The sequence below is a fragment of the Drosophila sulfurigaster genome, chromosome 3 (assembly GCF_023558435.1).
Source record: "Drosophila sulfurigaster albostrigata strain 15112-1811.04 chromosome 3, ASM2355843v2, whole genome shotgun sequence".
NCBI classification, from domain to species: Eukaryota; Metazoa; Arthropoda; class Insecta; order Diptera; family Drosophilidae; genus Drosophila; species Drosophila sulfurigaster.
In genome coordinates, this window is record NC_084883.1 from 29,379,515 (window position 1) to 29,391,715 (window position 12,201).

Genomic DNA, 12,201 nt, shown 5'->3' on the forward strand with positions numbered 1-12,201 from the left:
AAAAACAGTTTTTAACTTTTTGTTGAAAATACTAATTTGTATGTACTAATTTTAAATGAATTAAATTATTTTAAATAAAAAAATTCTGCATTTTCTTTTGAGGAATTTTAAATAGATTGAATTATTAATATTATCCTGTCAAAGATCTATGCTAAAAATTCTATCGAATGATAGCATTCATGCATTATAGGTGTGTTTTCGCACATAATCATCGCGTAAGTAAACACTGGCATTTAACTATCGTATCCTGACGGCCGCCTAGCACATTTTGATATTAATATACCGCATAGTGCATTTTACAAATTCCACTTGCTGTTACTTCTTATCAATCATCAGCTCATCTTTAACTTTTTGAAATTTATCTAAATGCAAAAATTATTATCTACAAGAGGATATAATTTAAAATATTGTAATTGATGTTGGTGCTTTATTTTGGTATATTTTTGGCATCGGTAAAATAAATATTTTGGTATTTAGTATGCGGTCACGCTGTTTGCCGTATATCGTTTGGTTCGTGCCAGCTCTAGCTACACGCATAAATTTCTTGCGAAAATTTAAGAAAATAGCAATTTAAATTGGCAAAAACGACGCAAGTGTAGTTTTTCAACCTGCCAAAAAGTTACACCAAGTGATAGCACCTATTAAAACGCATATTTCACAGCTTATTTGAGGCGCGTTCTAAAGTCGCATCGCACTCACACACACACGCGTCGAGTGTTTGTGAGCGAGTGAGTGTGAGAGTGTGCGTGTGTTGTGTGTGTATAGACGACAATTTCGTTGCGTGGTGCCGGGTTACAGTTAAATATTACTGCATTTGTGTGTTTGATTAACAAGAGCGCGCGCAGCAATTGTGGCATGAAATAAAAACAACAGCAATTTTGCCGGCCCAGCTCATCATAAACCACGTAACGCCAAGAAGTGCAATTACGTTCACATCTCAAAATGATGTTCACGGTACGTTGTTACGAGTTTATATATTTTGTGGGGTTGTTGGAGGGAGGGGTTGTGAGCTATTTGCTTTTGCTCTGCTTAAAATGCGGCCGATGGACAATCGATAAATGTCGCTGCTGCAGAGAACTGCACACAAAACAGCAGAAAGGGAAAGAGAGAGAGTGTGAGAGAAAAACACCAAGAAGAAAAAATAATGAATTGAGAGTGCATTTTATTTGTATGATAAAAAGCATTGATGGTTTCTGCTTATTATGATGATTATATACGTATTATTTTACACGCCGCCTTTAAGGGGCTTCTTCTTTCTCCTTGAAAGGCAGAAAGTGGAGCATTTATTAGTGATGAGCGAATTTCGATAAATCTAGTATGTAGCTCTTTAATCCTCAACATTATGATTATTATTTATTTGTAGGGCACTAATCAGCAGCAGGACACGCGCTTCAGCGACAAGGAAAAGAAGCTGATGAAGCAAATGAAATTTGGCGATTGCCTTAATAAGCGCGTGGACATGTCCAAAGTGAAACTGGATGTGCTGCGTCCATGGATTAGCAAAAAGATAACCGACATTCTGCACATTGAGGACGATGTCGTTGTGGAGTTTGTCTACAATCAGCTGGAAGAAGAGAAATATCCCTGCCCAAAGAAAATGCAAATTAACATGACTGGCTTCCTCAATGGACGCAATGCCCGCCAATTTATGGGCGAACTCTGGGCACTGCTGCTGTCCGCACAGGACAGCGATAGCGGAATACCCGCCGAATTTATACAACAAAAGAAGGATGAGATACTCAAACGCGAGGAGGAGCAAAAGCAACGGCAGCAGCGTCAACGTGATCTCTCACGTTCTCGCTCTCGTTCACGCTCCCATTCGCGTTCCCGCGACAAACAGCGACAACGCCACGATCGATCCAAGTCTCGTTCGCGGTCCCGCTCTGCGCCCAAGCTGGCCAACAATGGCAGCAACAACAGTGGCCCAGCGGCACCCATTAACAGTGCAGCCAGAGAAGCTGCCGCCAATGCTGCCGCACGTCTGCGAAAGCGTGGCGCCGGCTCTCCGAGTTCAGGTTCAACCGGTGGTGGTGGAGCCGCAGCATCTGCTGCTGCTGCTGTTACCGGAAATGCGCCTTCGACTGGCGGTGGGGGAAGAGCAGCGTCCAGAGAGCGACGATCGAGCCGACGACGCTCACGGTCCCGTTCACGATCTCCACGTTCCACGCAGCGTGGCGCGTCCTCGACTGATGCGCCAAAGGCTTTGAATGGCCGTCACTCGGTGCAGAAGTCATCACCAGCTGCGGTTGCATCTAAATCCAAATCAAAGGCCAAATCGCGGTCACGTTCACGGTCGCGTTCAACTCGCAGTCGCTCCAGGTATAAAATTAACTTAATTGCAAAAACCTATTAATGTGGTCAAAAGAAATATAAATAATTTAGCTATATATAAGTTGTTTACAAGTGTAATTTGATTGTCAAAAAGCAGAAAGGATAAGAGAGGTCTGTGAATTATATCCAACTAAGTATAGGTTTAGAAATAACTATCTTAAGTTTTAAATTTTATCTACCTCTCAAAGCTTAAGATAGTTACTCCATACCTAGCATTTATAAAAAGATTTTTATTAAGATTGCAAAAGAAAGAAGTTTGCTGAATTTAGGTTTGGGAGTTAAATGTTTGAGTCACACCTAAAGAAAGATATAATTTAAATTTGGAAGTATAGAAGTAGCTTTTAGATTTATTATATTTTAAAATACTTCCATACATTAATTTTATTATTTCTATTATCCTTTTAACTATTCCTAAGAGATAATTGAGTCATAAAAATGTGACATTAAATTGGGGCATTTGATATTTCCTATGTGGTGACATTTGAAACGTCACTTTTTGAGTACATTTAAGGTTTTAAGGATTAGCTAACGATAGTCCGGTCAGTCAACTGCCTAATGTCAAAGTCAATGACAGTGAAGTTGACACATTTCAAAAGGCTAGATAAGATTTGATACCGTGCCATTAGATGAATAACACAGCTATCCATTTTCTAGATCCCGCAAAGCATCGCCCGCGGCAAGATCCCGCAGTTCCTCACGCTCCTCAGTGCGCAGCAATAACAATAATCGACGTCGTCGCAGCTCACGGTCGCGTGCAAGCAGCATCTCGTTGTCACCGGAACGCCAACAGGATCAGCACTTTGAGCATCGTCGCAACAAGAATAGTGTGCAGAATAAGCGACAGTATCGCAATAATCGTGACGGTTCCGCCAGCTCCATGGAGCGTGGCGATGGACGTGCGCGACAATTCGGTGGCGCTGGACGCGGAGGTGATGGCGGTGGAGGAGGAGGACGACGACCGCCACCGCATGGCAGACGTGGCTTCTCGCCACGCGGACGCAGCCCGATGCGACAAGATAATGGCGGTGGCGGAGGACGCTTTCAACGCTCCAATTCGCGTCGTCGCTCGCGTTCCCGCATGCTTTCCAGATCGCCCATGCGCTACTCCAGATCACCCAGGCGGTAAGCAGCTTGAGAATTTATTTTTATTTGCCATTTTCTCATTGTCTACTTTGTTATTTTGCCTTGTTTAGCTTTAACAATCGACGACGTTCGCCACCCATGCATTTCCGTGGTGGTGGCGGCGGCGGAGGACGTGGTGGTCGTGGAGGCGGCGGTGGAGGTGCCAACCATCGCAATATGTGGCAACAGCAGCAGCAGCATCGTGGCGTGAGTCCTAATCAGCGTGGCGGTGGCGGTGGACGCATTCACTGGCAGGCCAGACACAATAGTCCCAATGGCAGACGCTTCGATCGTCGCCAATCGCCACCGGGTGGCAATCAACCTCGTTTCTCTCGCGATCGTCGCCCATCGCCGGGTCCCGGAGGTCAAGGTCAGGGACAGCAGTTCCGCAAGCAGTTTTCGCCCGTGCGTCGCTTCGATAGACGCGGTTCGCCGCCGCAGGGCAACTTTAGTCGCTGGGATCAGCATCACGAGCAGCGTGGTACAATGGGAGGTCCACGGAATCAGCCGCAGCAGCGCATGGCACGCTCCAGCTCCGGCAGCGCCAGTCCAGTGCAACGTCGCCAACAACAACAGCAGCATCAGCGCAGCGTTAGTCCAATGCCCCGGCGACGCAGTCGAAGTCGCAGTCGCTCCAGCGGACGACCAGCAAAGCGTAGTCGTAGTCGCAGTCGCAGTCGTAGCCGCAGTCCGCGTAGTCGCAGTCGCTCCACATCGCGTCCAGCGCCGCCACAGCGCAGACGTTCCAGTCCGGCGGCCGCACGTCGTTCGGTGGAATTCGCTGGACCGGCTGTCAACACCATTGATCTCTGTCGCGAGGAGCCGCAGTCACAAACGGCACAGCAGCCTCAGCCGACGGCGGCAGTGCGTAAATTCGAGTCTCAAACGGCGCCACAAGCAGCAGCTGCACAACAGGCGGCACCACAGACGGCACAGCCAAAGTCGCAGTCGGTGCATCGCAGTCTGGCCAGCTTGTCGCGCACTCCATCGCCGTTCCTTAAGTCGCATGAGCGCAGCGCGTTGGCTGCTTCCGCACCAAAGAACAAGACGCGCGACAACAATAACAGTCAAAGCAGCAGCTCCGATAGTTCGGACAGCGATGACAGCGACGACGAGGAGCAACAAAAGGTGAAGCAACAGCAGCAGCAAAAGCGTCGAGAGAATCGTCGTTCGGCAAACGCCAGCAAAAGCTTAAAGTCCAAATCTGCGTCCGAGAACAGAGCGGGCAAGCGAAAACCGTCGCGTAGCTCCGGCAGCAGCAGCAGCAGTGAGCACAGCGATGACGACAGCAGCGGCGATGAGCGGACCAAAAAGAAGTTGCAATCGAAGCGTAAAGAGGAGTCCACGACTGTTAGCAAGGCTGGTGAAAAAGACAAGGATAAGCGACGCGGCGGTGACAAGAAACTGCAACGCAGCACGTCCAGCGCTGAGCAACCAGCGGAGGAGAAGCAGCGTCACAGTCTGGACCGCAGTCGCAAGCGTAGTCATAAGAAATCTCGTGGTGGTGGCGAAGCAAGTGATTCGGATGACGAGCGGGTGGCCAAAAAGAAACGCAAGAAGTCGAAAAAGGTGGCGGACTCAAGCGACAGCGATTCTGCATCAGAGGCTGATTCATCGTCCAAGAAGAAGAAACACAAGAAACATAAGAAGCATAGCAAGAAGAGCAAAAAGCATAAGAAGCATAAGCGAAAGAGCAGCGCAAGCAATAAGCATCGCCAAGACAGCAGCTCCCAGAATAGTAGCGATGATGACGAAGAAGAGACGGCAACGGCGGCGGCATCAGCGGGTAAAAGGAACGGCAAGCTGCCGCTGATGTTGACCGGGGGACCGGGCATCAATGAGGATCTGGAGAAACAGTTGCGCGAGCGAGCACTGAAATCCATGAAAAAGTTGGACTGAGAACCGCTTACAATAAACTGACTAAAGTAAAAGCAAAAACAAAAATTCTATATACATAAAGAGAAGACCTCTCATAAACATAATTTGATATGCATACAAAACACACACATTGAGCGACAGAGCGGACAGACGAACGGACTGACATGTGTAGCCATTTAATTACTAACATAACATTCATAATTGCATATATTAAATAATTAATATTTCTAACAATTGATTTCTTACGTTTAAGTCTCATTACGCGTCGAGAAAACTATTATAACAAAACCAACATCAAAATCTATGCATCATGGAATGCAATTTGTATTATGTACAAAAACAAGAAATTTTCCCAAAAAAAAATATAACAAAAACAATTACTACAAATAAAAAGCACATGTGCTTTAAACAAAAAAAAAAAAAAAAAATTATGAAAAAACAATGCCCATGAAAAAGAAGAAAAATACATTAATGAAAACCAAAATGTTTTTGGTAAAAAAAAATAACGCTTGTTGCCACAGTTAAATTGGCAACAATGTTTGCTTAGAACACTACCGTTTAATGTCTAAGTAGGTTTTACAGATTGTAATTAAAACAATGTCTTGAACGAAAATTGTGTGCGTTTGAGAGCATTAATTATATTAATATTAGGTTGGCCAAAAAGTCTTGCGGTATTTCCGATAGGTGTCTTTGCAAGCGCGTAGTTCTAGTTCTATTTATCGAATCGGTTCATGCGATACCTTTTTGGAAAGCTCTTTTCCCGCGCTAACACGTGTTTGATTTATTGTTGTTTGTCTTGAGTCGTTCGTGAGTTATAGCGTCACAAACATGGAGCAAAATAAAGAGAAAATACGGCATATTTTACAGTACTACTACGATAAAGGCAAAAATGCAACTCATGCTGCCAATAAAATTTGTGCAGTTTATGGACCCGATACAGTTTCCATTTCCACCGCACAACGATGGTTTCAACGTTTTCGTTCTGGTGCGGAGGTGGTCGAAGATGCGCCACGGTCCGGAAGGCCTGTCGTCGAAAATTGCGATAAAATCGCTGAATTGATCGAAAGAGATCGGCATAGTAGCACCCGTAGCATCGGCCAAGAGCTTGGCATGAGTCATCAAACCGTTTTAAACCATTTGAAGAAGCTTGGATTAAAAAAAAAGCTAGATGTATGGGTGCCACACGACTTGACGCAAAAAAACATTTTTGGCCGTATGGATGCATGCGAATCGCTTCTGAATCGCAACAAAATCGACCCGTTTTTGAAGCGGATGGTGACTGGCGATGAAAAGTGGATCACTTACGATAATGTGAAGCGCAAACGGTCGTGGTCGAAAAGCGGTGAAGCTGCCCAGACGGTGGCCAAGCCTGGATTGACGGCCAGGGAGGTTCTTCTGTGTGTTTGGTGGGATTAGCAGGGAATCATCCACTATGAGCTGCTCCCCTATGGCCAAACGCTCAATTCGGACCTGTACTTAACCGCTTGAATGCAGCACTCATGCAGAAGAGTCCATCTTTGATCAACAGAGGCCGAATTGTCTTCCATCAGGACAACGCCAGGCCACACACATCTTTGGTGACGCGCCAGAAGCTCCGGGAGCTCGGATGGGAGGTTCTTTTGCGTCCACCGTATAGTCCGGATCTCGCACCAAGTGATTACCACCTATTTCTGTCCATGGCGAACGACCTTGGTAGTCGGAAATTGGCCACAAGAGAGTCCTGTGAAAATTGGCTCTCCGAGTTTTTTGCCAATAGAAAAGCGAGCTTCTATAAGAGGGGCATTATGAAGTTGGCATCTCGTTGGGAACTCGTCATCGAACAAAACGGCGCATATTTGACTTAAATCGCATTATTCTAACCAATTTTATGAACAATTGAAAATTCAATAAAAATACCGCAAGACTTTTTTGGCCAACCTAATATATAAAAAATAAACAAATGTAAAAAAGTGTTGTTCTTTTACATTTAAAACGCAATATTCACGCGCTTTATACAACCCTGATATAACGAATACTTATCAACACTGTTTTATGCTGAAATGGTAACACACAACTGACATAAGTGGCAACGCCGTAAGCAGCTGTCAACTGCTTTGACAGCGCATCAACTTCCTTTCCTTTTTCACGTATCGTACGAGATGGTAAGGCCGAAAATATAAATGAAAATAAAATACGTTGCCATCGACGCTGAAAACAAACAAAAAACCCAGTGAAATGTAACAGAAACAACGCGCCAAACTGTGCTATCATTGAATATGTGAACATTTAACAGAAAGTGCGAGTGCTTGAATGAAATAACTGCGAGTTTTTGTTTGTTGTTGCCATCGAGTAATTGCTTGGCATCTTCCATCTTGAAGAATGATTTATAAAGTTTTGGTGTCATGTGTACAATTTGTTGTAGGCTCGTGGACCCAAGAAGCATTTGAAGCGTTTAGCCGCACCCAAGGCATGGATGTTGGACAAATTGGGAGGAGTTTTCGCTCCCCGTCCATCAACCGGTCCACACAAGCTGCGCGAGTCGCTGCCACTGTTGATCTTCTTGAGAAATCGTCTCAAGTACGCTCTCAATGGCGCTGAGGTGACCAAGATCGTCATGCAGCGTCTCATCAAGGTTGACGGCAAGGTCCGCACGGATCCCACCTATCCCGCTGGATTCATGGGTATGTTCACTATATACAATTAATGTGTGGTAATCGTATCAATAAATATGTATTTCTATTTTTTGTATGACAGATGTCATCACCATTGAGAAGACCGGTGAGTTCTTCCGTCTCGTCTATGACGTTAAGGGACGTTTCACCATTCACCGCATTTCCGCTGAGGAAGCCAAGGTAAAGATTCGAACTTTTGGTTTATTTTTATTTGAAATTCGTATTTTCGGGGCTTTATCGAAGACCGCTTGGCGCTAAAATGCAGTGCGTGAAATGGTTCAAAATGAAGCCCAAAGCAATTTTTGATACGACGGTCACTGATCTGTGTACTTCAGCCTTTTCAGTAACTTTTACGTGCAATTACAAATTATCTCCGATGACACCAAATTTATAGTTACTACTGTAAGACAGTTTTAAACTAATTTCATTCTTTCTCTTTGTAGTACAAGTTGTGCAAGGTCCGCAAGACACAGTTGGGTGCCAAGGGTGTTCCTTTCCTGGTGACACACGATGGCCGCACCATCCGTTATCCCGATCCTCTTGTGCACGCCAACGACACCGTGCAGGTTGATATTGCCAGCGGCAAGATCACCGATTACATCAAGTTCGATTCCGGTAGGTTTACAATCTAAGAAATCAGTATATTTGGCTGGTTCGAAGACCGCAAAACGAATTTTACTCAAGTTACGTGGTTCAAATACAAAGCCAAAAGCAATTTTTGTTACGACGGTCACTGTTTATGTATTTACCAGCAAATTCAGTAACTTTTACGTGCAATTACATTTGCCAAACAGCCACTATATTGATTTTATTTACTAATTATTCAATTTTCTATTCTGCAGGCAACCTGTGCATGATCACCGGAGGCAGGAATTTGGGACGTGTGGGCACCGTTGTCAACCGTGAGCGTCACCCCGGTTCATTCGATATTGTGCACGTTAAGGATTCCCAGGGTCACATCTTCGCCACTCGTTTGACCAACGTGTTCATCATTGGCAAGGGTAACAAGCCCTACATCTCGTTGCCAAAGGGCAAGGGTGTCAAGCTGAGCATCTCGGAGGAGCGCGACAAGCGTTTGGCCGCCAAGACCCATTAAGTACGCGAGTAGGAGACAAGAGTAATGAGGATTTTTACTTTTTAGCATAACTCTGTACGTTAAAGCTACGGAATTACAAATCAACGTAAAGAAAAAGTATTTGTTGTCTTTTTATATTACAGAGCCAGGGTGTAAAATGTTTATATTATAGCATGCCCAAATTACACATTGCAAACATAGCAGTTCAAATTGAGAAGTTATTATTTATAATATTACTTCCAAGGCTTTTAGTTTACTTCGAAACGATATTCTATTTTTACTGCGAAATACATAGATTTAAACTAGTTTGCATATCGAATATACATATGCCTTAATGTTTTATTTTTGAGCACAATGTTATATTTTCCATTTTGAAGTAGGGGAGTTTCACGCGCGAAATTTGGTTTGATTATCGAAGCTAGTGTTGTCTAATGCCTGTGCTAGGGCTGCATCAGCGACAATTGTTGTTTGTTATCGATATTGATATGTTTTTGTGAGTAAACCGGTCAATCGACCGTTACGTCTTCTTGACCTCGAACTTTTTAAAATAAACAATTGTAAAATATCCGATATTGGGTATTAAATAATTTGGTACACTTAAAGGTAAAATATTTTTTGTAATTTGCTTTTTGGTATGTGTGGTCTTTCTACGTAAATCGTTGTATTCCAGGTGTGCATTCATTTGACATTGATAAAGTAAAGAGAACTTTAAGAGTAAAGTCTCTATATTATTGAGTATAGGATTCTGAGAACTTCTCAGTAATTCGCATAAGGGTCGTTATATGGTCTAGGGCTAGACTCTATGGGCGAAACTGTTATCTGCTGCAACGACATTTTAAAGTACATATAAATAATTGAGCGCATACTTTTTATATGCCCGTATGCACTGTAAAGTAAAAGTGAGTCATTTTCCCCCCTTTGATATATAGTAAATCAAGCTAGTTGCATTTTCTGACAGTCGCATTGTAGAAATCAAACAGTACACAGCACTAACAAAATAATCGTCCACATGTCGCAGACATTGATCAATCCTAGCAACAGGACACGTGGGGATTATGGCGCCACATCAAGTGTTATTCCCGAGATGAATTCGGCGAGCATTTCGAGTTCTAACTCTGAACTTGACTCACTCAGCGAAGAAATCGGTTACAATATAAACGCTGTACACAGCAGCACAAAGCAACTTGAAAAACAATTGAAATTAATGAGCACCGCCAAAAATTCATTAACGATTGGAAAAAATGTACTCAGCATTAACACTAAGACAAATAAACACATCCAGATCACCAGTCAAAAACTGCAGCGTCTGCAGGCGGTGGTGCAACATGGCGATCGCCAGCAGAAGCTGCATCTGGAGAAGCTGACGCAGGAATTTCAGACGGTTGTCGACAAATATTCAATGCAACAGAAATTTATCTCGGAGGCTATGCGAGAAGCCAAGCAAAAGGCTGCCGAGGCGGCACGTGAGGCAGAGTTGTCTGAGGAAACATATCAGTTGGAGCAACAGCGTCAGGAGCAGGCTGAACTCGAGAGGGAGCATGATTTGCTCGTGGAGCGTCAGCGGCAAGTGGAGCAAATTGAGGCCGATATTCTGGATGTGAATTATGTAATGCAAAAGTTAAGCGGTTTGGTGTACGAGCAGCGCGAGATGGTTGGTGAGTAGCTCGACAAGAATTGAATCTAGATTGGAAAGTTCATATATGCACAGTTACAACTTATTTTAATAATATTATATAACTTTTAAGATTTAAAGGTTAGAATATAAAGTTAATTTACTTTATGACCAAATTTGCACAGTAAGAATATCATTTCAAATAATAACAATTGATCAAAATTGGAGCAATTTCTAAATACTGTTACTTAACTTTTACCCTTCATTTAATCTTTCAGATGCTATTGCACTCAATGTAGAGGAAACAGCTGACAATGCGGAGGAGGGACGCAAGGCTCTACAAGAAACGGTTGTTAGACAAAATAAAAGTCGTCGTAAAGTAGTGATAATATTATTGATTGTTGTGCTAATAGCTTTAATTGTAATTGGCATCATAGTCAGCAAATTAAAGTAAATGTTTCTAAACTACACATGTTATGTAAAGCTTTTTTGGTCCTTAAATGACTGACTCACTAACTGAACTATCAGCTATCAACTACACAGTTTATAAAATTTTACCTTGGCTATTTAAAATTTGTATCCTAAACTAATTCTTATTTCTTAGAAAAGACTCTTGGACCTATTGCGATAATAATACTACTTTATGTGTGCGCCCGTATATTCATTAAAGTAGAAATTAATGATTTTTTTGGATTTTATTTTGTTTTAAGTCTTTACATTCGCAGACAGTCGTAATATAAAACCCAAAGAGTGCACAACAAATTTGGAAACATGTCGCAAGCATTGAACTGTTCCAAAAGCTGTGGTGCCACATCGAGCACCGACTCCGAGTTTAACGCTCTCAAGGAGAATATAGTTGAGAATACCAGCGCAATACATATCAGCGTCGGTGAGTTAGAGAATAAATTGAAATTTATTGCCAGCGTCAGAGATTTGCCAACGCTGGCCGAATATATTCTCAACCACAATACCAAGACCAATGAACGCATCAACTTAATTGGCCAGGATCTGCAGCGTATGAAGGATGTGGTTGACCATAACAATTGCATGCAGGAAATGCAGTTGTGGAAACTTACGTACGAATTCAACACCGCTGTCGACAAATTTTTGAAACAACGAAAACTATTTTCGGCGTTGACTCAAAGGAGCTATCAAGCGGATCCCAAAGAAAAGTTATTACAGGAACTACATATGATTTTGGAGGATCAACAGGGTATGACGTGAAAGTATTCCTCGAGACGATATGACTATTTTTCATTTATATTACTTATGATCCCAACAGTTCCCCTAATTGAGGAGACACTCAGTGATGGAAATGGACGGCGGTATATGATTCCCATTCTAATTGTGTTTGCTGTTTTAGTAGCTTTAATTGTGACTGGTATTGTAGTCGGTCATAGCATTAAATAAAGGACTCAAAAAAATACAATTTTAGTTAATCGGAGTTGAAATTTCGCGGGCAACAGTTGTTTCCTTATCATCGCTCAGTGCTGCGAAATGCGTGCAGTAGGGCCGCAAAGCGCCGATAGCTC

The 12,201-nt window shown here is 43.1% G+C and overlaps 3 protein-coding genes and 2 non-coding genes across 5 annotated transcripts; all 5 read left to right on the forward strand.

Moving 5' to 3' along the window:
• Nucleotides 1–475: 475 nt before the first annotated feature.
• LOC133846141 (serine/arginine repetitive matrix protein 1) lies at nucleotides 476–5,979 on the forward strand. The gene is made up of 4 exons (XM_062280914.1): nucleotides 476–954; nucleotides 1,364–2,319; nucleotides 2,986–3,453; nucleotides 3,525–5,979. Exons 1-4 carry the CDS (start codon nucleotides 943–945, stop codon nucleotides 5,350–5,352), a joined length of 3,264 nt encoding a protein of 1,087 aa, XP_062136898.1. The 5' UTR covers nucleotides 476–942; the 3' UTR covers nucleotides 5,353–5,979.
• A 1,365-nt stretch (nucleotides 5,980–7,344) lies between these two features.
• LOC133846144 (small ribosomal subunit protein eS4) lies at nucleotides 7,345–9,177 on the forward strand. The gene is made up of 5 exons (XM_062280921.1): nucleotides 7,345–7,472; nucleotides 7,733–7,991; nucleotides 8,065–8,162; nucleotides 8,426–8,597; nucleotides 8,825–9,177. Exons 1-5 carry the CDS (start codon nucleotides 7,470–7,472, stop codon nucleotides 9,076–9,078), a joined length of 786 nt encoding a protein of 261 aa, XP_062136905.1. The 5' UTR covers nucleotides 7,345–7,469; the 3' UTR covers nucleotides 9,079–9,177.
• On the forward strand, nucleotides 8,208–8,350 carry LOC133846652 (small nucleolar RNA psi28S-3327). Its single transcript, XR_009894993.1, has one exon. It is a non-coding gene; the product is annotated as a small nucleolar RNA psi28S-3327 (small nucleolar RNA).
• On the forward strand, nucleotides 8,625–8,767 carry LOC133846653 (small nucleolar RNA psi28S-3327). Its single transcript, XR_009894994.1, has one exon. It is a non-coding gene; the product is annotated as a small nucleolar RNA psi28S-3327 (small nucleolar RNA).
• A 143-nt stretch (nucleotides 9,178–9,320) lies between the features above and the next one.
• Nucleotides 9,321–11,136, forward strand: LOC133846143 (syntaxin-12-like). The gene is made up of 2 exons (XM_062280920.1): nucleotides 9,321–10,712; nucleotides 10,948–11,136. The coding sequence occupies exons 1-2, from the start codon at nucleotides 10,067–10,069 to the stop codon at nucleotides 11,121–11,123; spliced, it is 822 nt and encodes a 273-aa protein (XP_062136904.1). The 5' UTR covers nucleotides 9,321–10,066; the 3' UTR covers nucleotides 11,124–11,136.
• Nucleotides 11,137–12,201: the final 1,065 nt, after the last annotated feature.

Excerpts from the sequence above, each read along its gene's own strand:
- LOC133846141 (XM_062280914.1), top strand. Across the intron at positions 2,320-2,985 it reads TCAACTCGCAGTCGCTCCAG|ATCCCGCAAAGCATCGCCCG; the intron begins GTATAAAATTAA and ends TCCATTTTCTAG. Across the intron at positions 3,454-3,524 it reads TACTCCAGATCACCCAGGCG|CTTTAACAATCGACGACGTT; the intron begins GTAAGCAGCTTG and ends TGCCTTGTTTAG.
- LOC133846144 (XM_062280921.1), top strand. Across the intron at positions 7,992-8,064 it reads CTATCCCGCTGGATTCATGG|ATGTCATCACCATTGAGAAG; the intron begins GTATGTTCACTA and ends TTTGTATGACAG. Across the intron at positions 8,598-8,824 it reads TTACATCAAGTTCGATTCCG|GCAACCTGTGCATGATCACC; the intron begins GTAGGTTTACAA and ends TCTATTCTGCAG.
- LOC133846143 (XM_062280920.1), top strand. The coding sequence starts at position 10,067 with ATGTCGCAGACATTGATCAATCCTAGCAACAGGACACGTGGGGATTAT. Across the intron at positions 10,713-10,947 it reads CGAGCAGCGCGAGATGGTTG|ATGCTATTGCACTCAATGTA; the intron begins GTGAGTAGCTCG and ends TTAATCTTTCAG.